Consider the following 26776-nt stretch of genomic DNA (forward strand, 5'->3'; position numbering starts at 1 on the left):
AAATTGTAATAGGAATTCTACAGACACCAAATGTAAAGAAGGATTGTAATTCAATTTATTGTTAATTACAGACTGACACTGTGATAGCTTTTCATTATTGGTACTGGAAACCGATGTTAAAATTCCAGAACAGTTATTTTCTCTGTGACATTTAGTTTCTTTCCAGATTGTTCTCTGCTAGTGTATCCTTTCCTATAGGTCATATTTGTGCAGGGATAAGTTGGATGTTGCAAGAGCAGAGCTGAACTACTGCAACAGAGAGAAATGTCCTGTCAGTCATGCATAAAACTACTGGTTTATGATGTTGTGACAAACTAAGAAAATGTCTGTACTATGTGGGACTTATTTCCTATTCTGTTTTGTATTTCTGCTTGTTTAAGTGCTTGGTATTCATTCAAAGACATGAACACAAAGGGTAAAGCAGTAGTCTGTGTAAGCCAGTGTGAGGTACAGTGCTTTAAATGTCTGACTTCATGCAGAGTAAATTTCATTGTTTTCCCTCACGGAAAGTTTAAGATGAGAAGAAATACAACCTCAGAGTCCCTTGAAAAAAGAGGCAAGTTAGGAGCAAGTGTTAAGGGTGGGTAGTGGAACAAGCTGGCAGGCTGAGAGAGCGCACACAGGCAAAAGTGATGTTGCCATGAGTGCTCCAGGCTGTCCTTCAAGCTTAAGCATCAAAAATAAGCCTGTCTGTATTGGCTGTAGATAGAAATCAGTGCTTCAATGAAAAATACATACCTGCTTTTGTATTATACTTGAAACTTCATGGATTTGAAATTCTGGGTGAAAAAGCAAATCATTATTGTAATCATGGTTGAGATGCAGAGCTGTAATCTAGCCCTTGATCCAAGACCCAGTGTGTATGGTCTTACAAAAGTGACAGGGGTAAATTTGAACAGGCTTGTCTGGGCAGCAGAAGGCAGTGTGCTGACATAGACTTGAATTGGGTTTGAGGTGCTATGCCAAGCTTGGAATGATAAAGGATCTTGAGTGAAGCCTAAGATAAGTGTTTTAGTTCACATGATAGGGATTATTGTACTCAAAAATAAATTATCTCCTCCAGTTGGGCAGGGTTAATTTTTCAACATGCTAAAAGAATTTTCACAAGACTGATTTTCCTGATTTTCCTATTTAGAGCTGTGTTGACTTAGATTAGCAAGTGCTAAAAGTCTGCTTTATGGCATTCACAGTTTGTAGCATGAAATGCAAAAAGCTGGCAGTACACAGTGCTGTGTGAACAGAGAGTACATTAATCTTTATGATCTTTTACCTGGATGCAGTCATTTAGCTTGGATTTAAGGGATTCTGGTTTCTTTTTTTCCTCTGTGTTTCAGGGCAGATGTTGGTGAAGTACATTCTACTATTCCTGAAACTGGACTAACCAATAGGATTGTAGCTCTGTTTGAACACGCGGTGCAGAGTGAAAATGGTACCCATTGTCCACTGCTGTGGAGAATGTATTTGAACTTCCTGGTAAGAAAAGTAGTAGTGGGTTTCGGTTTGGTTTGTTTGATGTTTTGCTGCTTTGGGGTTGTTTTTTTTAATAATATTTGAAATTTCTTATGAACACATTCACAATACTGTAGCTTGAAAAGGAGTACTAAATGCTGCCATACCTCATGATTTGCAAGGTGGTAAGGTTTGAATTTTCATGCTCTTATTGCTGGGAATATTAATGAAATGTAATGCTATGGATTAAAAAGAATAATAGCTTCTGGCATTGAAGCGTTAACATAGATGCAGGCAAGTTAATTTGTCTGACATCTTACACAGATGAAAAATACATTATAAGGTGTCAATAGATGGATTGCACCCAGTCTTAGTAAGAATATAAAAGTAAATGGGCAGGGAACAGCAGTCAGCATGCTGTGAAATACAGAAGAGGTAGGGGAAGGAGAAACTTGGTTTGTGTTTGAGAACGTCTTGTGTAGCACTATTACAGTGACCATTTCTAAACAAATCATAGAACCATAGAATGGTTTGGGTTGGAAGGGACTTTAAATCTAGTTCCAGCTCTCTGCCATAGGCAAGGACACTTTCCACTAGACCAGGTTGCTCAAAGCCCTGTCCAACTTGGCCTTGAATACTTTCAGGGATGGGGCAGCCACAGCTTCTCTGAGCAACCTGTGCCAGTGCCTCACCACCCTCACTGTAAAGGATTTAATCCTAATATCTAATCTAAATCTCCACTTTTTCATCTTAAAGCTATTACCTGTTGTCCTAATATTACTTGCTTTTATAAAAATAAAAAGTACTATAAATTATTATATGAATTGCTATAAAAATACGTGCTTGTAAATATTTTATACAACTTGTGTATGGGATGTACAATTGAATTACTGTTATTCTTTACAAACTACTAATTAGACTTCAGTATGCACAAATGCTCAAGTGAAATCACCCAGTATGCATTCTATCACTGATGATGCATTCATGGAAGGTATCTTCTTTACAAGAACGAGCATTTATTACATGCTAATAAGATGGAGGAAAAGAATGCTTTTAAAGTAATAGCTTTGAACAACATTGTTCAGAGAAGAAATATCAACTAGAAACATTAACATTTTCAGATATGGAAGAAGTTGTTATTGCCCAATATTACCTTAAGATCTGTAGATCTGTTTTCTCTTTGGGTATGTCTAGATAGTCAGTCTTTGGTATTTTGGGAAAAAGCTTCTCGCTGTTTAAATACACAGAACTTTTATATATATTTTGAAACAAAATGTTTCTCTTAAATTCCTATTTATTGTTTATGAAACCACGCTTGACCAATCTGGTAGCTGCCCTACAGTGAGATGACTAGCTCAGTGGATGAGGGGATAGCAGTGGATGTTTATCTCAACTTTAGCAAGCTTTTCCACTGCCTCCAATAACATCTTCACAGAGAAGCTGATGAAGCATGGATTAGGTAAGTGGACAGTGAGGTGGGCTGACCTCTGGCTGAACTGCCAGGCTCAAAGGGTTGTAATCAGCAGTGTGAAGTCCGAGTGTAGGCCAGCGACCAGTGCTGTACCCCAGGGAGCAGAGCCCTCTAACGTCTTCATTAGTGATCTGGATGATGAGAGCATCTACTGTCAAGTTTGCAGATGATACAAAAATTGAGTGGCTGATCCACCATCTTCTGCTGTTGGCCTGTCCAGGTCCCTTTGAATAGCCAAGAGCCATGAAGATGAGTAAGGGGTTTGAGCATGTATTGTACAGAGAGAGGCTGGGAGACTTGTGATCGTTCAGCCTGGGGAAGTGAAGGCTCCTGGAAGATGCTGTGCCTGTGTATAAATACCCCATGTGAAGGTGTGAAGACAGAGCCAGACTTCTCAGTGCTGCTGACTGACAGGACAGGAGGCAATGGCCACTAATTTAAATACAGAAATTTCCATTTAAGCATAAGCAAAAGCTTTTTTACTGTGTGGGTGATGAAACACTGAAACTGGTTGTGCAAAGGTTATGAAGTCTTCATCATGGAGATACTCAAAACCCAAATAGACATGGTTTTGAGCAGCCTGCTTTTGCTGACTCTGCTTTGAGTGAGCAGAGGGGTTGAAGCAGATGGTCTCCAGAGGTTCCTTCCAAATTCAGTGATTCTGTGAAAATGTAGAGGCAGAATGCTACTGACAGCTCTTTGCAGAGCTGCAAAACATGTGTGCATCTGAGTGCACAGCTCTGGCAGCAGGGTTTGTAGCGAGTAAAGTGCATTGCAATTCAGTAAAGGGAGATCATGACACACCAGAACAGCACAGGTTTCTTCTACAGCCAGTGGTTTTTAAAGTAGCCAATTAAAAAAGATTTCTTCACAAGAAATCGTAATTATTTCTTCCTTTAACTGGGATGACTGAAGCTGGGGAGGTTGATCAGCACTGACCTCTGCTACTCTTCTCTTCATGGTAGCTGTGTACTCTGTACTTGTATCACATAGTGGAATGAGTACTTGGAGTAAGAAGTTTTAACTTCTTCCAGATAAATGCTAATTTGACATACCCATATGTGAGGGTCTTAACAAGCTTCTGCTGAGTAAGGGAATGTGTATGGCATGATCTCTCCAGTGCACAAAAATAATGTATTATTGCCTTCAGTGTAATAAAGATGCTCCTGTGTAGTATATGTGTAGTATAATAGGGTAAATTTTGCTAAATGATTTGCACTCTTGCAGTATTGTTGTCAAATAATAGGCAAAGGCACTGACTTTAACTGAAATACTTGGCAGAGGCTTTTTCTGCTTATCCTTGTTCTGTTATTTGTCATACAAGTAAAGCCCTGCAGCTTCTTAAAAACATCTCTTCAGTGACTTTGGAGAGTGCAAGCAGTATCACGAGTGTAACCTGTCAAGTTGCATAACCACAATATATAGTAATAAGGATTCCTCTGCAGAATGCTGAGCTTTCCAGCAGTAATTTCTTTGTTTCGGAGATAATCGTTTCATTATTCCAGCTATTACTGCATTGAAACATGAACATCTTTTTTTTTTCTTTTCTCACACAGGTTTCAGTAGGAAAAAAAGAAGAGAGTAAAGGCTTATTTTATAAAGCCCTTCAAAACTGTCCTTGGGCAAAGGTAAGCACAAAAAATATAAACCTGGCATCATACTTTATTTTTTGAAGTTCTGTATTTGAATTAAGAAAAAAGTTAGACACCGGTAGTTGTTGTACTGAGTTACGTGCAAATAAAAGGAGAGGTTTCTGAAGAGGTACTGTAAGATTTTCTGCAAGTAAGAGATGCATCCAACACAGAAAGAAACAGTGGTCAGTGCTGTTTGCATTTCAGAACAGAAGGGTGTTGTATTGCATGAGGCAGGGAGATAATTCCCCTCTGGATGAATGGATCCTGTCTTTCGGACCCTGTTACATTGTAAGCATAGTAGTAAAAAATATGCAGGCAAATAAACTTGAATCTAGAGCTTAGTGTCAGAAACTATTCAGGAGCACATGCAGCTCCTCAGTAATGTCTATGTGTGCTGCAAATGCTCCAGCGCCTCTTGACCTACGTTGTATCTTTTGGAGTGAAATTATTTAGTAAGACTTGGAAAAGACTTGATTAGACATTGGTGTCACTGCAGATGTAGTAATTCTGTTTGTGTTATTTTAAAGTAGCATATGCAGTGGAGGGGATGATGCCAATCTCCCTCTGGTGACCAGTGATAGGACATGAGGAAATGGCATGAAGCTGTGACAGGGGAAATTCAGATGGGGAATTAGGAAAAGGTTCTCACTGAGAGGGTGGTTGATCACTGGAACAGCTTCCCAGGGAGGTGGTCATGGCACCGAGCCTGTCAGAGTTAAAGGAGCATCTGGATGATGTTCCTAAGTCATATGGCTTAGTGTTACGTAGTCCTGCCAGGAGCATGGATCCTTATGACTCCCTTTGCGCTTGAGATGTTATGATTCTGCAAGATTTCTGACATTGTTTCTATGGAGTTGTGTATCTCTTTGCTTCTATATACTATGTTTCTTGCTGTGATAGAAAGATGGCATAGAAAATGGTTCTCATTGTCTTTCTAGGTACTCTATATGGATGCAGTAGAGTACTTCCCTGATGACCTGCAGGAGACACTTGACCTAATGACTGAAAAAGAACTGAGAGTGCGGCTGCCTATGGAAGAGCTGGATCTGCTATTAGAGGTTTAAAAAAGGACTGGAGATGAGCAGGGAAAGTACAGAAGGTAGTTCCAAAATGGACAGTTGCACCTATCTCTGTCCAAACAGGAACTCTGTTGGGACCGGATGTTATGGGTTTTTTTGTTGTAGTTTTTTTTTTTTTTTTTTTCCCCTGAGATTTTTTGGGTTTTTTTTTGGTTGGTTTTCTTTGTATTTTTTTTAAGCTTTGATATAAATTGCCATGCAAATGGAGTTCCATTAGCTGCAAGTATTCTGGAGCCAAGTACTGCATTTTGCCCACAAAAATGCATCCATTTCTCTGAAGTATTGCTGGCTCCTGCAGAAGGATACCCTCATATAAATAGCCTCCTGCTGAACATTGCCCACATTTCTTATTTTGTTGTTTGAAATTACATTCCCTAGAGTTCAACAGAGAGTCAGTACATGCCAACTATGGTTTGGTGAGCAGCACAGGAAATAAACATCTGCCAAATAGATGCTCCACTGTCCCCCAGTTGGCAGGCTTCAGTAGTTTTGTTCAGCTTGGTATGCGTGTGCGTGTATACATAACTAGAGTCAAACAGACATTACATCTGTATATAAACTGTTAGTACAGGCTGAATCTCTGCTTGAGCAGGCACCTATTTTAGGCTCATATGTTTTGACAGATGACCCTTTTAATATGAATATTTATGAAAAATATACCTGTTTGAAAAATCAAAAGGAACTTGAATTATTTTTATTTAATTTAATAAACTAATTGTATTAAAACTGAGATTGTATCCATAATGCATCTCTAAGCAGCTCACTTTTAAACAAGTTTTTGTAACTGATTACTCTCTTTTGACCTAAATACATGCAATCATCATAAGGGAAGTAGACGTCTAGTCTGTATTTAATCCTCACCAAAGGTGGCAAAGCAGTCAAAACATGAATGTTAGATTAATAGTTTCTATTCCAAGAGTCTTTAGGCAAGCTCCTAGAGAAGTATTATGAAATATAGTAAATTTAAAGATATGGTTAAACTGTGACACTTACATATTTGTTTTATAAGACTGACTGTGCTGAAATACATACCAGGCTGTTTAACATCCACGCTCTTGAGACCCAAATACTCAGAAACTGGATCTCATTTGAGAAGAGGGCACCTGCAGCCACTGAATAGCCAGAAGTGTTTCAGAGGCTTTTCAGGAGACATCTAACTGTCGCTAACAGCACTAAGGCCCTTGGGATCATCTAGCTGGTGAGATTTGAGTACGCAGAAAACTGGCTTGACAAAGCCACACCAACCTGTGGGTCAGGTTTCCCTGTAGCACTAAAATACAAGATCCAGTACATCTTAGTTGAGGCTGCACTTTATTTATTTCTAAAATGATTTTAAACATTACAGGCAAGATGTGCAATTCTAAATGGCATTGCAGCACTTCCTGAGGGCCGTGTGACACTGCTGTGACTACAAGTGATGCTGGTTTTGCTACAGAAGTAACTGATTAGCATGTGTAAAAAAAAACCATATTTTTAAAATCTGTGCTTCTTTCAGGAATTGAGAGCCCCTGACCTGGAGGTGGGAGTCACTCTGTGCACTGAACATCACAAATTATGTGTGTGGTTTTCTCTCCCATCAACGTGGAATGCCATTTCCTGTAAAGACCTGGAAGGGACATGAAGACGGGGGAAGCTCAGTTGTGTTCCTGCCTGTGTTTCTCTTCAAAGGCATGGAATCAGAGCAGCTCAGGTTGCAAGAGACCTTGGAAGATCATCTGGTCCAACCTTTAGGGGGACAGGTAGCCTAGGTGAGGTCATCTAGTACCCTGCCCAACTGCACAGTGGAAATTGCAGTAACAGAGGCAGGAATGACTGGTTTCAGACGCTTTTCTGTACATCCCCTCCTCAGCCCTTCCTTTTGCACAGCTTCAGACTGTGCAGCACTGGTGCTGCCCCTTCGCTTGGGTTGCTTGGAGGCTGCTCCCTTCCTGGAGCCAGTCTTGCCTTGTAATTGAAACTCCAGAGGCTTTTCCTGCCCTTATGGGAATAAGTGAGCTCACTGTTCACTCGCTCCTGATCTTTATTACCTTTGTCTTGATCTTCGTGACTCAAGTTCAAAAATGCTGGAGAAAATGGCAGAAGTTAGATTCTGTTACTGGTGTGGCAGACAGCACACCAGGACCCAGCTCTTGGTTTAGCTTAATACATTGCAGCTCCTTCAGTTGAACCAACTGTACTTGTTGCTTCCAGCCAGCATCACCAGCCATGTGCTGAATAAAAAGCCTTGCTCACCACACATTTGAGCTCTCCAGCCCCTCCGGCAATGATGAGATCAACAGCCATGATTAGAAAGTGCTAAAACATAGCTGGCTGTGACCTTTCCAAAGAGACAGATCTCCTAAGGTTTGTAAGAATGGGTAATAAAACTCTGCTTGTTTTTCTATCCATCTCCAGATGAAAACCAACTATTTCAGGGTTCCTGTCATCCGGATTCAAGACTCCATTCAGCTGTAGGGTTTAACAATGAGCCACATAATTTTTACATGAAACCCAGAATCTCTTGGCCTTGGTGCTGCCATTGTTGTTGCAGCACTGGCAGTTACCAAAAGGATTGATGCGTGCAGCTCCTGGTGTCTTACTGGCCAGCATTTGCTTCACAGAAGGTTTCCAGAACAAAGACTGCACACTGGTTGGCTGTCTTCTGTGTATGGAACTTCACATAAACCTTAAAGAGTCAACAGCTGGAAATTAATTACTTGGAACTTAATAAAAGTGCACTACACAAAATATAAGCAGTACGTGCATTGCCACCACCTAGCAAAATAGAAATCCAGCTCCTATGGGGCTGGAGCTGCAGCCATGAGTTTATTCAGAGGGCCAGAATTCATTTCAAGGTTATGCTGCAGAGCACCATGCATGTGACTTTTGAACTTCTCCCTGCAGAGCACCTTGAGACCTGGATTGGTTAGCACCTTGGCCTTAGTAGTACCTACAACTTGCTGTGGACAGCACTAGGATGTAGAACCTCCTACTGTCTTGGTTTCTATTGGACACTTCTAACTCAGTGAAGAAAGCATGCTTGTAACCATAATCCTGTTGGGGAAAAAAAAAATAAATGTATGAACTCTGTAATGCTGCCTTACCCAACCGTGTTTAGATCTTTAAGAATACAAGTAAGTGCCCACCTCACCTTCTTGTAAGCACAAATGGTAAAGAAAGCTGGTCCTTTTAAAGCATATTTGAATGTTTTTCATTAATTTATATGTATATGACATAGGACCCTGAGAAGTGAGTGTAGGTCTAGTTCCTTGGCCCCTAAGAAGAGATACAGAATGGTAATTAAAACTTTTAACAGCAGCAGCAGCAGCAATTAGCAGTTGTGAAAGACTTTGGTGCCTCACAGTGATTGAGAGGTGGGGCTCCTGCCTGTACAGTGTGGTGTGGAGCACCAAGACAGGCACTCATATGACACCAGCACTTTTAAGTCTTACAAAAGCAACAGCCAGTGTCCTGTAAAGAGCCGGTCTTTGTTTCCCAATACGACATTTATTTGAGTTGGACTGCTTTGGTAGCAAAGCGTTACACTGACTGAAAACCCCCAGCAGCACTTAACCTCTTCAAGAATGACAATTAGCCAGACTGGTTTTACATCATAGATATCAACTGTCATCAACGCAGAAAGAGTTCCTGGGAGGCCCCAGTGAAGCAGGTGACTTAAAGATACAGTCCCTCAGGGGTTCCCTCCTGCTTCTTATAGAGAACGTTCTCTTTAGACTTCTTGAAGTCTTCATTTGTTACTTTCATTCGCCGTTCCCTCAGAGCCATCAGTCCAGCTTCTGTGCAAATGGCCTGCAACAGAGAGCAAAAGTCACCATCGCTGCACAGCCCCTTCAAGCCCTACCTCAGAGGAGAGCAGCACCTCCACGCTGCTCTGAGCGACTCCATCAGAAGGGAAGAGCATTAACAAAACGTGCATTCTGATGTATGATACTGTTCAGTAGCACTGAAGCACACAGAACACTGGATAAAGCCAGAAAAGCACATCCTCCTGCAGGCAAGAGTAATGCTGCTGTAACAGAAAAGCACTTTCATAACCGTGTTGCTTCTCTTCAGTGAGGACATGCACCTCCAGCTTGGGTAATGTGGACTGTATTACCCTTCTGCAGTGAGCTGAGAGTAATGTCATGTGTAGTACCTCTGGCAAGGGCCCCAGCTACTTCAGAAAAGCAGACTACTTATGTCTGAACCTGCTTAAGCTACAGCTGCATTTTTAGCTGCTTGCAACTGAATCCGTAAGATGCATAGAAGTAATTTTAAGTAATACCTAAAAATCTTACATCTTTGTGGAAGATTCTACATTCCCCTTCTAATTTCCACTTCGCTACTTCTAAAATCACAGTATCACAGTATCACAGTAGGTTAGAGATTGGAAGGGACCTCAAAAGATCATCTAGTCCAATCCCCCTGCCGGAGCAGGAACACCTAGATAAGGTTACACAGGAACGTGTCCAGGCGGGTTTTGAATGTCTCCAAAGGAGATTCCACAACCTCCCTGGGCAGCCTGTTCCAGTGTTCCGTCACCCTCACTGAGAAGAAGTTTCTTCTCAGGTTTAAGTGGAACCTCTTGTGCTCCAATTTGTACCCATTACCCCTTGTCCTTTCATTGTTCGCCACTGAGAAGAGCCTGGCTCCATCCTCGTGACACTCCCCCTTTATATATTTATATACACTAATAAGGTCACCCCTCAATCTCCTCTTCTCCAAACTATAGAGACCCAGCTCCCTTAGTCTTTCCTCATAAGGGAGATGCTCCACTCCCTTAATCATCTTAGTTGTCGTATTTTAACAGGTAACAGATACACGCTATTCTCAACAGAAGCTACATCATTATTACAGGTTTGATAAATTCCCCCTGTGTAAAGCCAAGTGCGTGGCACTCATAAAAGGTATTTTAAAGCCAGCCAACTGTCCCCCAGCGATGGAGCCACAGGTCATTAGAGAACAATTTCAACTGTTTTTGAATGCAGTAAAAATGAGGTCCAATTTGTGTTTTGAAACATAAACAATGGTCATGTATACGGACCTTAATATCTGCGCCACTGAGATCATCTTTTGCCATAATCAGCTCATCCAGAGTCACATCATCTGCCAATGTCATCCTGCTTGTGTGAATCTGAAAGATTCGTTTCTTGGTCTTCTCATCAGGTAGGGGAAACTCTATTTTCCTGTCGATACGTCCTGTGCAAAAGGAAAGCTCAGTCTTAGGGCTTTTGCACACAGCTACTGGGAACAGCACAGGAAGAACACCTCAAGGTGAGGCTGACAGCAACTGTTCTTTCCCACCACAATCAATCAATCACATCTTGGCACAGAAAGCAAGATCAGACTGCTGGCCATGAACAGGAAGCCATGGGAGCTGACAGATACCACACTGCTGGAAAAGCCTGTGTCACTGCAAGTAACAGACCCCTCACCTGGGAAACGTGACACCCCCCCCAAACACATCAGAGTATAGAAAAGGATTAATCAAATACTTAAGAGTTTTGTAATTCTACTCCAAGATGACACTTAGCTCTCAAATTTGTTTTTCTGTCAAATTCACATACACAAACCACCACAACAGTTTCCTCTCCCTGTGTAACCAACATCCTAAAACCAAAAAACCCAAAATAAAAACCCAAACCCTCAGCTGATGGCAGCAGGTTTTGCCTGAAGAGTTGTGCTGTGAGCCCCTGCCAGATGTTTCCTGTGTGTCAGCAGGGGCTTTGGATGTTCTGGTACCCATTGTTCCAGTTTAATGAGCAATCTTTTTAAAGACATTTTCCATCTCTGGATCATTCCTATTTTTCTTCAGTTTTACAGCATCTTCTCTAAGGGGTTGATGGCACCACGTACAATACCCCAGAAGATCCTACGTAACAGCAGCTCTGTCAGTTGCTAGACATGCCCTGTTTGCTCACAGGATGGTTGTAATGTAAATAGCTGACAGGTGTAGGATGCTTCCTTCCAAAAAGTTTTAGATCATCTCAGCTTGTCTTTCAATACTGATGTAACAGTATCTCCTCTGGGCTCTCCTGGCTGTGATTTGGAGGAGTGTGATGACAAAACCAGACTTCTTTTAAAAACCACAAACACACCTCTGCACCTCCACACTGTGGAGGTTTGTGTAAACCCTGCAGTCCAGTGAGAGCTCAGAGCAGATTTTTGACAATTTCAGCCTAAATTACCTTTTCTATCTTACCTCTATTACTTTAGAAGAATCTTCACAATCTCTTCAATACTGTGGATTTACTTGAGGACCCCCCAAGGGGAGGCTTAGCTTATTCCTTTTCTCTCTTATGTTGCTTTCTACTTTCCAATCAAACAGATCCCAGATGTGTTACATTCCTGTACATTTTTACTGGCTATTTATAAATACTCCTTGTGCCTCTTCAAGCTCTTGGCTCAACATATAATACATATGCCAAAATAAGTCATTACTTGTCCCCTGAATGACAACAGCAGTCCCAGTCAGTACAGAAGCAGACTGGCTTTCTGGTGTCAAAATCCTGGACCGAGTTCTGACCCATGAGGCATGAGTGGTGCTGCCCCACCTCCCCCAGCTGCTGAAGGCAGGAATGAAATGCTGCTGCTGCACCACATCTTGCCCCAACAATGACTTCCCACAGCAGGAAGTCTCTTACCTGGCCTAATTAAAGCTGGGTCCAGTGTTTCTATTCTGTTCGTAGCCATGATAACTTTAACATCCCCCCGAGAGTCAAACCCATCCAGCTGGTTCAGCAGCTCCAGCATTGTACGCTGGATCTCTCTCTCACCACCTGAATTTGAATCGTACCTATAAGAGAACAGAGTCAAAAAAAGCACTTGGCAAACTTAAGAACATATTTCACAAAACTGCTACAAGCACACCAGTATAACAGTGTGTGGTGCTTTGTTGGGGTTTTTAAACACCCATAATAGATCATCATTCAATTTAATGTTCAACCATAGAAATTAAAAAGCACCTTTTCAGAATCATACCGTAACATCAAGGTACAAAGACACACTGAACTATTCTTGTAGCTGAGGAAACTAACAGCAATCCTGCAAAGGAAATCTTGTCGTTTTTCCAAACAAAATTAACATAAAAAGGAAAACCCCTCATTATTTAGAGCACATGCATCCACTTCATAGAAAAAACACCTTGTCACACTTTTTTCCATCTCAGTTTTCCCTTACATACACAGTTGTGACTGAGCACCCTTCAGCCCTGCTAGTGTGGATCCTGGTTTAACCCTGATCTTCCTGAAGCACAGGTACCAGTGGCCATAGCTCTCCACTTTGTAGCTCAGCTATTTTGTTTTGCTAGTAGCAGACTAGACAATCTGCACCCAAACCAGCACAGCCATATTCAGCACCTGTGCAAAGCAACGTATAGGTTATGAATAACTGCACGTGTTACACACTTTACCATCACTCCAATCCTTTCTGCATGCTACATGGGGCAAAAGCTGCCTTAGGCTGGAGCTTCAGGATAGCAGCTGTTTAGCAGTATGTATGAGCACAGGTTTACTTATTTAAAAATATCTGACTACTTTAAAGACCACTTGTATTGGACAGTTCCACACAACCTATGAAATTTTCAAAGTAATATTACTCAGATGCAGGCTGAACTATAGTGTGGCACAAGCAATGCTTCTCCATGGTATAACACTCCGTAGCTTAATACGTAATACTTTAAGAATGTAAGTATTTAGCCACCTACCTGTGATGCAAATGAGAAAGGGATACACTCTGCATGAAGGATGTTGCTTTACATTTGAACCAGTGAAGCTGATAACTGGATTTGGATTTGCCCTTAGGGGATGCCCTATGAACTTGTACACAGAGTCTCCTTCTGCCTAAGATACTGTGTCACAGAGATGCTAACAGGTAGATGGAGAACAGGGGCTAAGTTTCTGGTCATACCTATTTAAAATGAAAAGGTTGTGATGTATTTTAGTTTTGGGGAAGTTATTTGAAGTCTCACTTGTTAAAAATGCTTACATCAAAAAGAGTATTATGAGATGGCAGCAGAGTTACCAATATGGTTGCAAAAGAAATGTTCCTAGTAAGCCATTTACTGTCCCTGGTAACAGTTGTGTGTGAAGCTAGAGCTGGAATACTCTACCTCTTTGTGCCAATGGCATCTATTTCATCGATGAAGACAATGGACGGGGCATGTTCTTCAGCCACACGGAACAGCTCGCGCACGAGCTTCGGACCATCACCCAAGTATTTCTGTATCAGTTCTGAACCAACCACTCGCAGGAAGGTTGCTGAAGTCTGGTTGGCCACTGCTTTGGCTAGTAAAGTTTTACCTAGGTTTGGATGGGAAAAGATACTGCAGTTAGTCTTGGGGGGTAGGGCAGGGGGAAGGGAGGTGCTTTAACAAAACAGTCACACAAAATCTGTGACAGACTTGGCATTGCTTTAGTACTAACCAAGTATATTTATTTCACTTGTGTTAGCACAGCAGAGCTGTTACTGTACTGTAAAAAGATACCTGTGCCAGGAGGGCCATACAGAATGACTCCCTTAGGTGGCTTTATACCCATCTCTTCATAGTATTCAGGGTGGGTGAGAGGAAGCTCCACAGACTCCTGCAGCACAAGAAAAACAGTGAGTGAATGCTCTGCACAGTTCTGTGGGGGTCTCAACAGCATTAGTAGAAGTAACGAAGGCAAAAAGAACCTAACTGATTTCAAGCCAGACCTTGAAAAGCCTGTCTCTCTACTGCCTCAGTTCTAAGGCAGACAGACAACTACTCTATCTGAACAGTCTTCCTATTGCTCCCACCTGACATGGGGAAGAGAAGCAGCAAGTGTTCCCTCTCCTCCAACACTGAATCTAGAACCCTGGAGTCCTTGACTCCCAAATGCTCATGGAAGACTCCTTATGAATGGATGTCTTCCACCATGAGTTATCAGACACTGCAGGTCTCATAAGTGATTTTGAAAACAAGTAAATCAAAGCAAAAGGGTTGAGTTTTACAAGGGTTCAGACAGAGATCTGCTGGTAGGGAAAACACCACCCCCCCAAAAAAAAACCAAACAACACCCCAAAACCAACCACCAGAACCCAACTGAACACGAAACCCCCAACAAACAAATGCAAACACAAAACAAGCCCCCATCCCCTGCCCACTAAATCCTCAGACTGCATGGCACCACACACTCAAAACAACCTCTGCACTTCTTTAACTGTCATCATGCAACAATCAGTAACTTTGTATGCTGCAAAACAAGAGTTTTGCAAAAGTTATTGCCGAGATCTTACAAGCTCGGGCTCTACAGATTCCCCAATGAAAGGTTTCTGTATGTAATGTTGTGGATGGGTATGCTCCCACCTTAAGAGACTTAGGCCTATGAGCCTTCCTAGCAAAACCAAATGAAGAAAAGCTCTAGAGCAAGATACAGAACACTGTGTGAGCAACAGCTGCCTGTGGTGACACTTAACAAGCCCCCAGCACAGCAGCTACATCAGTAGCTTGCTGAATAGTGCAAATCAGCAAAACTGAGTACCTTGATTTCTTGAATCTGGTTGTCAAGGCCACCAATGTCAGCGTATGTTTCTTGAGGAGCCTTCTCCACTTTCATCACAGTAACTAAAGGATCTGTGTCATCCATCAGGACTCCAATCACTGCATGAACCTAATTCAAGCATTAAGAGTTGTCAAATCAATCAAGTGCTGTTCATACAGGCTCAAGCCTAATCCCAGTGCCCATCTACTTAGATGAATGAAATAAACAGCATCAACTCTCCTGCGATTCTCAGAAAAAAAGGCCAGTTAAAAACCGCACAAGAACTTGTGTTTCTCTTTATAAAACCAGCTCACCTTATGGTTTAGCAAGACAGAGCAGCCTGGCTCCAGCAGATCCTTATCCACAAAAGACAGAATACTGACGTAGTGTTCCGACCCTACTGATGTGGACACAATAGCGTGGTTGTCATCAATGATCTCCTCCAAGGTACCCACAGACATCGGTGTTCCTCTCAGATCATCCACTTTTGATCTTTCTTCCTGTTGCCAAGAAGAACCCAAGAAACAACTCAAGAACACAGGAAAAAAACATTCTTGTACAACACTGGCTCAACAGTTCACACTGAACAGAACTGTTTTTTTCTGTGGCTGATCTTCTGCACTAGAAGGTATAATAGCAGAGGCCAGTAATGAAATCCACTACTGTTTTCATCCTATTCTATAGACACTACTATATGGATGTGCACAGCTAGAATATTCTTTCTGTCTCTGCTGATGGCTACCTGGGAGCTGCAATTGGACAGACCACTAACAAGCTAAAAACCACCATGGCCTCATCTGTAGTAACCAATGGACTAAAACCATTACACCAGTAGAAAAGAAATCTTCTCGTTTTTGGACAGTAATTGAGATTTAAAAAATAATTGTAACACATACAGTATGTTTGTACTGACTTACATATTCATGGCACTTTATTCCCACTGCCTGTATTTCACATTAGAGCACTTACTGTAATACTAGACGTAACAGTTAACTCAAGCCTCACCTCTTGTTTTTCTTCCAAAGGTTTCATCTGTTCTTGATTTCTGATAAATTCTTCCTCCATTAAGAGGTAATCTTTAATTCTCTCCAATTTCAACAATTTGAGTCTGCACTGTGTGTGAGGAGTCACTGCAACCCAAGTGGAATCACAATATTTTAGATCAAGTTTGACGTATTACCAATTATTCACTAATTCATTATCAGAAACTCTGCTTTATTTTTACCAATAACTTCTATGTGAGCAGCAGCCACTATTTTACTTGTCTCACTGTAATCCTACATAAAACCCCCCATCTTTAAAGATAATGTTTCCCCTGCATTTATCCTCATTTCAATTTCTCTCTCTGTATCACTCATGAATTCTTGGGCTACATCTTGCACAACAATAATTTACTTCTAACTAATGTAAAAGAACAAAATAAGATTACATTTGCCCTTCTGTCACACCACTTGTGACACAACACCCAGCCAGCTCAAGGGGAAAGGACAGCTCTGTGCCTCTCAAAGGCCAGTGTCCACAGCACTGCTGGGGCTGGCACAACACTTACCCAGGGGGAGTTTGCTGGCAGCATCTGGTCCCTTTGTTTTCTTCTTCTTTTTTCCCACTCTGGTTGGAACTGGAGGTTCATATTTCTTCTTCTTATCCTTATTCATAAAAAAAAAATTCATGAAAAAACAATTTGGGTTATTAACAATGAAAAATACAGACGTTAGGTGCACAGAATGAGTGCTCAGCTGAAGTGAATGGATACATAACAAAACTGTCTCCTTTATGATACACGAGAAGCCCAAAAGAAATATTCTTATTCTTTAGCGAAGTTCAAAAATATCTTCTCCTGCTTATTTTACATTTAGTAACATATTTAGATTTATGCCAATTTTCAGTGAATACAGCACACAGAAGGCGAAGCCTCAAGGAAATCACAACTAAAACTCAGATACAGAAGGATGAGGCAAATGCTGAATCTGAATGTTTCTTCTGCAGTTTAACCCACAGGTAAAGCACATTCAATCGGTCAGTTCAGACATAGGTTCTCATGTGCACTGTACTTCCATCTCCAAACAAAAATGGAAAGATCTCTAATGGTCCACAACACCAAGTACAGACCTTATGCAGATGAAGGTATCGTGTCATTTTCAAACCACAACTACTGACTTGACAGCTAGAAGGCAACTCATCTTTTGTAACTGTCACAGATTTATAGTTTAACAGATATACTACTAGTGTCAAATAACTTCACTTTTCCTTTACAGTCACCCTCTCTTTCTATTATTGAACAGCAACCAGTTTTCTCCACTGTGCACCTGGAAAAGAGAAGGCATTTCACCAAAGCCAGCAAGAGCAGAATTCTGTGTGGTTCCGAGTACAAAACCAAAAAACAGTTGTAGGTTGTAAAATAAAGCCTACTGCAGCCACTCTCCGTAGTAAGACATACTTAGTTCATCCCATAAGTAAAAGCCTTTGTTGTGGCTTTAGTTACCTTGTCATCCTTCTTACCCCCACCAGGACCATGTCCACCACTTTGACTTTGACCCTAAGAAAAACCAAAACAACAGACAACATTAACACACTACTGTGAATTGCGAAACCCATGGGCAGGTCCATGTAAAGAAATGACATCATTAGATTCCTCTTACCCAAACACATCACTAATATATTTCAATTTATTGCAAAAAATAAATTACGAGAAGTGTGGACTTGAGACAGGAAGGCCACATTCAGTGTTGTCTGCACTGTCGTGGTGCATCGTGGGTTTAGCTCATTCCTTGCCAGTGTAAATTCACGAGCAACGTGCAGCAGCACGTACCACAGAGCTCCCAACACCTCCCGAGAGCAGAGTGGGCCCAGCTCCGCTGCCCCTCTAGCAGAAGGCCCGCGGCACGATCGATGGCCCTGCTGCCGGGACGCTGCAGACCCACCTCTACAAACCCACTTTCGTATTAGAGCAGCGAGGCGAGCGTCCCGGAGCACCCGCCCGGCTCACAGCCCTGCTCGACCTCAGAGCAGCCGGTCGCGCTCACCCGGCCGCTGCCGCCGGAGCGGCCTACGGGCTCGGCGCTGACTCCGCAAAACCCCCGGGCAATGGCTGGGCGATGCCTGAGAGGGCCTGCCCTCCCCCGCCCCGCTCAGGCACCCCCAGCGCGGCCCCTGCCCCACACGGCCGCACTCCCGGCGCCCGGCCCGCCCCGAGCACCGCACCGCTGTCTCACCATCCTGCCCAGCCCCCGCAACGGAACTAAAGTACCGCACCGGAAGTGCCGCACCAGCAGCTCCCGGCGAGGGACGCGATGGCGACGTCACTACGGCGTACGGCCAGGGCCAAACTCCACAACGCGGAGTGGGTGGGGCGAAGCCCAGGTCACGTGATCCATCGGTCGCAGTGGTGGCTTGTCCGCCTTAGCCCGCCCGCCATCTGGGCGAGGTCACGTGACCCGGACGGCACGGGGCCCTGAGGCGGCGGTCAGTAGAGGGCGCCGGGTGCCGCAGTTGGTGCGGAGCGTCTCGGGGTCACCGTCCCGCTGTGTACGGGTGCGCGGCTACTGTGCTACAGGGGAAAGCCGGCCGGGTTGGTGTGAGTGCCGCCTGCGGGCGGGGCACACCGCGTCGGAATCGGTCCTCCTCAGTGCAGCGAGACATCTGTTGGTGAAGTGGTGGTGTCTGTCCCGTCGGCAGGCACCGCGTTGTCACATTCCAGCTACGAGAAAAGTCGCGGTAGCTTTTGAATATAGCGTCAGGTTACCAGCACTTTTCACCATGATTAAGTAGGGAAGATGTTTCAAACAGTCTGATAAACCTAGACAAAAGCAGAGTTCCTTCCCTATGAGGTATTTCACAGGTATTCTTACAGCTCAGTTCATTACAGTTCATTATGAGCTTCGTGATACACATTGAAGCTCATAATAACCAGCTGCAGCAATGTTAACATCTATGAAAATGATGCTTAAAACCTCTGAGTACGCCGGGAAAGTATGCCTTCACCCTGGTAGTTCAAGTTACCTCCCTTAAGCACTACTACTTAACCACCGAGAGATGGCTCTTCCTGGCTGTGTTGGGCCACGAGTGAAAACCTTGAGGCACTTGCAGCCTCTGCCCGGTTTGTACGGCGGCTTTGGGAGATCCCTGCTTCTGCTGGGTGTCATGGGAGGCTCTACGCAGTCACAGCTTAGCCTTTTACCTGCTGCAAGCTCTGCTTTTAACGTGTGGCCTTGTACACTGGAGGGAGGCATGTGAGTACTGTAGAGGACTGCAGCTTTAGAGCCCACGGGGGTAGCCTGAAGTATAGAAAAGAGCAAACCCAGAGCCAATGTTTTACCACTGATGGAAGGATCTTCTTCAGAGACCACGACTGCTATGCTGAGTACATTGCAGCAGATGTTTTCAGAGTGCTGCTGGTGTTGGTTGTTCTTCACCTGTAGAATGAGTTGCCATGTGTTTTGGCTGTTCCAGCAATATAAACAGGCATTCATTTGTGTACAAAATGCCAGTAGCTCTTCCAAAAGTTTGTTTTCCTGTAGTATTTCCCCATCTGTGTTTCCGAAACAAATGGAAGCATCCAACCTTGTTTTTAGGTTGTTTTCAGGGGTAGTAACCAGAAAAGCTTCTCAGTAATGAAAGAATGGAAATACAAATCAAAGAGAGCAAGGGAGGTTATATGTCTAGGGATAACATCTGAGCTTCATGAGTTTTAACTGCCAAGAAGAGACACTGTGACCTTTATGTTAGGACTTACTGCTGCTGTGGAGAAGCAGAGGAAGACCTGTATTTAAGGTTACAGCTCTTTTCCTAGACCTGATGCTTTCTTCTGGCTCTTGCATTGGCCAGTCAATATGAAAACATAATTTTTAGTGTGTGAGAATTGCTTTTCCTATGGCTAGCACTGTAAGAACACTGGTAGTTTTAAGGAAATCCCTCTCTCCAGATAAACATTACACTTGTACCTACAGTGAGCTCTACCAATCTGTAATATTCCTGCAGAAACACAGTGCAGACTTCTGGCGTCTGCCTTTGGCACTCCCAAAGGCAGAGCACAGACTGAACACAAGCATGTGCTCAGTCCAGAATCAAGCACCTGCTTTGGGTCCAGCCTGTGCCCCTGCAGCAGAGGCCCTGTTGTGTGGGACCCACAGCAGTGGCTGTATTCCTGCCTGCCACAGAATACCAGTGCCTGCTTCCTCTGCAGGAGCACTGGTGGTGCAGCTAATGAATTTGGGGGATCTTTGGGTACTTTATCTTTTTGGGGCTCAAAACTCTGCGGCAAGATACTGTGGGGTTATGTGGGGAGTCGGTGTGGAATGACAGGGTCTTCTGTGAGCATCACTAGCAGCAGAAGACTTATAATAAAGATGAGGGTGTAGTCTGAAAATACTTCTACTCTGCCTTCAGCCTGTGGACCAGGACCACAGATTATATGCACATCCGTCACTGTTTTCAGGGTAATGATCGGGAGTGTTCATGAGCCTTCACTTTAGAGCAGTCAGTAGGACATGGAAGATGTCTTGCATTTGCTTTCATGTTTTTTCTTTCACACTTTCTCTAGAATTCACGTCTGAGTAGGGAACGTGATCAAATGTTAATGTGACTGGCTGGGCTGTGCAGAGACGTGTGAGGTTTTGATCTTTACTTTGGTTCCATTTGTTCACAAGGGTTACTGGTTTGCACTATGGATTTAATCTGATTTATCTATTTTTATTCTTTTAAGATTTAGCTATGGGCTTTTTATGGCATCAGCTGTTCTGTAACTTTTAAGGACACTTGGAATGAAATTTAAACAGATGTTCTTTAATAACATTCACTTAATGGAATTTACTGTCTTACAGGATTGCATCTATATTTCTTGTAACACTACGATGTACAGATGCTAGAACATCCTCTCCCTCAAATATATGCAAGTTTTCCTCTCTTCAGCCTCACTTTAGATACAGAAATACCCAAATTTATTTAGAATTATACTTGTAATCGATAGTGCTGGTATTGGTTCAGATTTCTTGACACTTGTTTCTTACAAAGTTTAGTGTATTGTAGCTCTGCAGTCATTTGAAGTGGGAGAATTATTTTGTAAGTTGACCAGAATGGTAGGGGTGTAAGGTGAAGCTAAAAGCTCAGCTTTGCATTTGTGAACTCACAAGACACATCTGTGACAGTATATCTGGTTTTGTAGCCTTTACAAATATTTGGAGATTATATATGGAAGCAACAGTAAAAGGATGTTCTCCAAGATTGTCTCCTAGCTCATTTTCTTAAATACATGCCATGAAACAGCTGTGGCAGAAAACACAAATCACAAAAGGGAAATGCTGTGGGTTTTGAACCAGCTTCCCAGCTTGGGGGTATCTAGTTAATGGCTTTCAGGTGTTGGGGTTAGTAATGCTGCCTGTCAGTGCTGTGGAAAGGTAGTTCTGTGACCTGGCTGGTTCTCCACGTCCTGGATGTGGAGAACTGACCTGGATGTTTATCCACATCCAGATTTTTTGGTTTGTTTGCAGAGTGCAGATAATGTCAAATTAGGAAACTTAAAAAATAAATGTTTGATGATCCAGGTGCTTCTGATTTTGTGTGTTACCCTCACTTGGGAAAGGAAAAAAAGAAACCCACAACAAGAAAGCGAGCAATTGGGGTAACAGGAACACATAGTTCTTGTTTGCTACAGATCAACATAGCCTGGGGGGTGTCAGAAGGCTTCTTTTCATATAACAAAATGCTAAGAGCTGTTCAGGAGGGATGAGGAGGGTTATGCTTTGTTTTTCTTAGTGTTTCCTACTCCCTCTGCTTTTTTCTGAAGCCAGCTTACTGCTGATCTTTTAGGCATATTGTAAAGCCCCTCCTCTGTTCCCAAGTTTCTGAGGAGGAAGAGGGCAGCTGAGGGCTGCGGGAATATTTGGGCTGGGATTAGTACATAGCAAAGAGGTTTATTTTCCCTTTACACATAGAGGAAATTACTAGGATTGCTCATGTTGTTGATGTTAATTTGCCTTTCTTATTATATGTTTAGGTGCCTGGAGCTTTTTATGTTTCCATAAATCCAGATAATAAAAAGATTAATCTTGCTATTGTAGCTACATATAGTGGGTTACATACTCAAAAGTTGCAATCTGGATGCCCTAAGTGGGTTATGAGCTTATATCACTTCAATAAATGAGTAAAACTGCAGGTTATTAAGGGCCATTTAGAAAAGATCATTTGTTTTAAGTGTGCATGTGTCCAAGTACCCAATTAACTGTTAAGTTTCTCTGCTGCTTGCAAGTTGTTCAAACATTTTAGCAGTGAAAGGTACTCCAACCACCTACTAACCAGCATGTAACTATGTGAAGGGTAGTTATTAGCAGGGTATTTACTCCTTGTGTGCTCCCTACAGAATCAACTGAGAGAAGTTTCTCTCCCAGTTGAGAACAAGGCGCTTCACCTTCTGGAAGAGTCTTACTTTACATTGCCTATCCAGGGAACTAAGGACATGGCTTTTTTTTAACTAAGCTGCTCAAATAAGCGCCTTATGTGAGGCAGCATGATTACTTCCTCCTTCTCCCGTCAGAAATACTCAAATGTGATGATTTTAAAACCAGGAATGTTACCTTCACCTCCATTTTTTTTCCTGAAGTCTGTATTGTACATTTGTGCCAGTTCAAATGGAAGCCTGTTAGCATCAGCCCAAACTACATCAACAGCTGTTAGCTAAAACCCATTTGATTTGAATTACTTTGTATTCACGAAGTCAGCATTCCCTTAGAAAAGATTCACTGATGTTCCACCACTTGAATCATCAGTCACAACTTTTGTGACCTTTCTTGACGTAGTGTTGTGTTTCTAACCGGTGAAGGGTGGTGTCCTTATGCCTTCCTGATATTCTATAACCGCCTTGCTCCCAGTGTGGATGAGCCTCCTCTGATCTGCAGTGACTCTGCTGCATCCCTGAGGCACAAATTGCTCTTGACTTGCCTTCCTTTCCCTGACATAACCACTATTAGCTGTATTTGAGCTGTTACTCAAGAGAAAAGAGTCACCGGGAACTGAAGGCAACCTGCTGATCCCTCACTTCAGTGGAAAGCCCCAAGATGGATCCCCAGTCTTTGCATTTATAATTAAAAAAATTCTTTGTGGTACCAAAATTTCCCAACGGGGGCTTTAATCTGTCTCATGCCTTTAGATGACGAGATTACTGGTTAATCAAAAATTCCTCTTCACTAAGAAGATTTAAATCACTTTAAAAACAAACCCTCTTTTTGTTAGTCAGAGGAATCTAATTGTTGTCATGAAGTCTAAGGACCTAGTTAACAATTTAATCTCCTAAATTACTTATGCTTTGGAAATACAAGAAGTTTCAGATTATTTCTTGCTTCCAGTGAAAGCCACGATAAAGTCATATTTCTAAAGGCAGGCATGAAAGCTTTCTTAATATTATTCTGACTGCTACTTACGCTGTGAGTTTGAAATCCTTAGACAGTAGTAGATGTTTGCCAAGTCTGTGTGTTCCGTTGAAATATTATCTGCTAATGATTTGTATGTGTTTCCTCACGAAAGAGCAGGGTTGTTGTAATTACTTATCTAATGCTGCCAGTGCTCATGCTTTGCAAAATCAACACAGGCTACACCTGCTCCATGGGGCTTCTCCTCTCAGTGCAGTACAGGAAGGAGGCCAGAGGGCAAAGCACATCAGCGCAGATACAGCAGAGAAGGGTTCCTTAAAGACAGTAGTTTTGAGGAGAGACTTGAAGTCAGAAAGCATCTAGGGACTGGCCCAAAGCCCACTGAAATGAATGGGAAGAAAGGCTGAATCTAACAACGAATAGCATAAGTGGACTGAATGCACTGGAGTATTAAAGGGAAGCAGAATGCAGAGAGAAGGGAGAAAGCTATCATCAGTGCAGAGAAAGAATGGGAAGTCATTGTCTGACACATCAGAAAAGCAAGCAGAAAAAACCTGAAAGTCCCTAGCAATCCAGGAGTCACCAGGTTCACCATTGAAACTGAGATGAAGATATGTTGGTTTTAATTGCTCCTCACTGAGGTACTGGTTCTGCATTAATCTGTTGGCTGTAATGTAATCACTCCTCTCTGTCATTTCCTGCAGCACTGTAATCCAGTCCTGCACAAGTGTCTCGCCATGTTCACATCCTCTATTGAATAATCGTGGCTTCAGTTTCATGAAGCACAGTCTGTTCAATGAGGCTGTGATTGCAGCGCTATCTGGAGGTATGGTTTGTATACCTGTGTAATTATATTTACTGCTAATAATGCAAATTGAATCTGTTGAGTTAGTCAAATCAGTCATCTTCACTTGCAAGCAGCAGTTTCTACAGACAATTTCTTAAGCTCCCAAGACTATTTTTCTAGTTTTACTTTGCTCATTCACACCAAGATAATCTCATTGAAAAATAAGTTTAAAAATAAGAAACAAAGCCCCATTGAAGAAATGTCAGTTCTTACCATAGAGGCTGTGCAGAAATCTTGTCTGCCCAAAACAGCTGGAGAAGGCCCTGAGTTTAGTGGAATGAGGGTGGTACTGCCATGCAGAGCGACAAATGAGAAGTGCATGAATTCCTGTTTGCTTTGGGTATTGTTTCATATGGGCTTTTTCCAATATGGGGCGGGTGATGAATTCAGAAGTACTGGGAGGTGTCAGTCTCCTCTAGGAAAGCATAGAATCTATGCAGATGCTGTGGCTCTGAAGCTCTATTTCATCTTCTACAAAGACGTCTGTTGGAAAAACTTTGTCCCTCCCTCATACAGCTTTTTCCCTCCCAATCCCATTATAAAGTCAGCCTTGCAAAGGTTTTTAGATATAGGTTTATAGTTAGTGAAATTGTCCACATTTCCTGCTGTAAAAACAGCTCCCTACTTCAGTGTCCTTTTTAATTTGCAGCAGTTTCCTTCATTCTGGGAGCAGGAGGAAAGGAGGGGAGAAGGGGGTAGTGGACAAGCGGCTACATGGTTCTGAGTTACTGGCTGGGCTTAAACCACAACAAAACTGTATTACTCAAATATTACAGCTATGAGGTTAATATATTTCATATTCTAGTGGGAAGTGTTTAGAGACCATGAGAGTTTGATTTGTAGGATTATACTGTTTTTCAATAATGTCAAATTGCAGTGGGGTCATACTATGACATCTTCAGAGTCACCTCTTCTTTCATAATCTTCTGGTTTAAAAGCTATGCTCTTTACTCCTGAGTTTGAAACATGTAAAACCACCTGTTGTATTACTGATTTCTTGAATTGTAGCACAAAAAGGTTGTAATGCTTTGGCAACAGGCTAATGTGCACAGTTCTTCGTGTCAAAAAGTAGTACCCTGCATCAGTGTGAGGACTGCAACTGTCTGTGCTGTGATGATTTGGTAGTATTTGTATCCCCTCTAACACAAGAGAAAGGAGTGATTCAACCAAAGATATATAGAATTCTACAAGCTAGAGGAGGAAGAGACATTACTTTTTGCAGAATATGTTTCTCAATCGAAAAAAAAGTTCATGTAGGCTATGAGAGTCCCCCCCAGCTGAGTCTTAAGTGACCTGTCTGACACAGAATACATGTGACTCAATGGCAAGTTGCAAAATTCGCTAGTCCGTCACCCTGCTGTCCTCACTCTTAATGCCTAAAGACAATTTTCTGCTGGCAGGTCTCACATCCAAATAGTGATACAGCCCACATATTCATACATGAAATGTGATTGCATCATGGCACAATCGTGTCTTCAAGAACCTCATGGAAGTGTTCCAGTTAATTCAGAATGAAACAGAAACAGTAGTTACAACAATGTCAACATGTTCTGCTGTCAGCTGTTAAAAGGAGAACTCTTTGGTAAACCAAAGCTTCTGCGGCCTGAGAATGAAAAAGGCAAATGCTCACTCAGGGAAACAGTGGTCCTTTGCAAAACTACAAGAATTCCAGCTATAATGGTATGTTAAACACAGTGCACCATGGGCAGTAATTTTACAGGGGACTGCATCTATCACTGGATCTAAGAGTATAATTTCATTTAGAGAAATTAATGTCTTCTCATGACTGATTGTACTTTTATTGTCGATATCTGTCTTTGTATGTGATCCATTCACTTGTGCTTCCCTGGGATCATCTTTAGTGATAACATGATGTTTACCATATATTGCCAGGATTCAGAGCAATTTCTTAAAAAAGCATTTACAATTTCAAAACCCGTCTGGTGTCAAGTGTCAGATTTGTTTCTGATTAATAGCCTGGACGTCTGGCTCCAAACTTGGCTTTGGTCTAAAAGCAAAATAAGTAGCATATTTCTTTCCTTCTCTCCCAAACCCAGACTGTCATACAAGCCTTAGCTGACCCAGCATACATTTTATGTTTATGCTGTAGAAAAAAGCACGAAGTTTCAAAGACACGGTCTGCCTGTAAGATTAGTTTTATACTTTCACCATATAAAGTAGAAAGACAGCAACATTGTTTAACATTCTTTAGCTTACTAAAACCAGTTTTGTCCAGAGAAACAAAATGCTCAATTTTAAGAAAAATTAATAACTCATTTCATGTAGGTGTGCTAGGAGCATGCATGTGCAAAGGATAAGGTAGCTGGGCAACTCTGAGTTCAGGAATGGAATTTGACCTTATGTCAAAACAAGTCAGGGAGGAAAGGTAGCAGTGCTCAGATTATGTATCTTTCAAACTACATCAGTAGTATACTTGGTAGAAAATACACATTA

General features: G+C 42.3%; 2 protein-coding genes across 6 annotated transcripts in view; one reads left to right on the plus strand and one right to left on the minus strand.

The window, feature by feature from the left end:
- The window catches only part of NRDE2 (NRDE-2, necessary for RNA interference, domain containing), a 29118-nt gene extending 22803 nt beyond the window's left edge, over positions 1 to 6315 (plus strand). For 4 of the 5 annotated variants that reach the window (XM_061359944.1, XM_061359946.1, XM_061359947.1 and 1 more), the window contains exons 12-14: positions 1335 to 1473; positions 4477 to 4548; positions 5493 to 6315. In XM_061359944.1, the coding sequence (XP_061215928.1) occupies positions 1335 to 1473; positions 4477 to 4548; positions 5493 to 5618 (337 nt within the window). In that variant the 3' untranslated portion in view covers positions 5619 to 6315. Of the gene's footprint in view, positions 1 to 1334; positions 1474 to 4476; positions 4549 to 5492 lie in introns of those variants that run through there. The other variant, XM_061359949.1, reaches the window with a different exon arrangement.
- Positions 6316 to 9099: 2784 nt separating this feature from the next.
- PSMC1 (proteasome 26S subunit, ATPase 1) lies at positions 9100 to 17755 on the minus strand. The gene is made up of 10 exons (XM_061359950.1): positions 17598 to 17755; positions 16665 to 16761; positions 16121 to 16245; positions 15430 to 15615; positions 15116 to 15244; positions 14098 to 14194; positions 13723 to 13912; positions 12257 to 12408; positions 10657 to 10811; positions 9100 to 9422 (listed from the first exon to the last, which is right to left on the minus strand). The coding sequence occupies exons 3-10, from the start codon at positions 16178 to 16180 to the stop codon at positions 9288 to 9290; spliced, it is 1104 nt and encodes a 367-aa protein (XP_061215934.1). The 5' UTR covers positions 16181 to 16245; positions 16665 to 16761; positions 17598 to 17755; the 3' UTR covers positions 9100 to 9287.
- Positions 17756 to 26776: the final 9021 nt, after the last annotated feature.

This window comes from Neopsephotus bourkii, unplaced genomic scaffold (assembly GCF_033783945.1).
Source record: "Neopsephotus bourkii isolate Nb327-2 ecotype Australia unplaced genomic scaffold, CSIRO-AGI_Nbou_v1 NB_998, whole genome shotgun sequence".
Classification (NCBI taxonomy): domain Eukaryota; kingdom Metazoa; phylum Chordata; class Aves; order Psittaciformes; family Psittacidae; genus Neopsephotus; species Neopsephotus bourkii.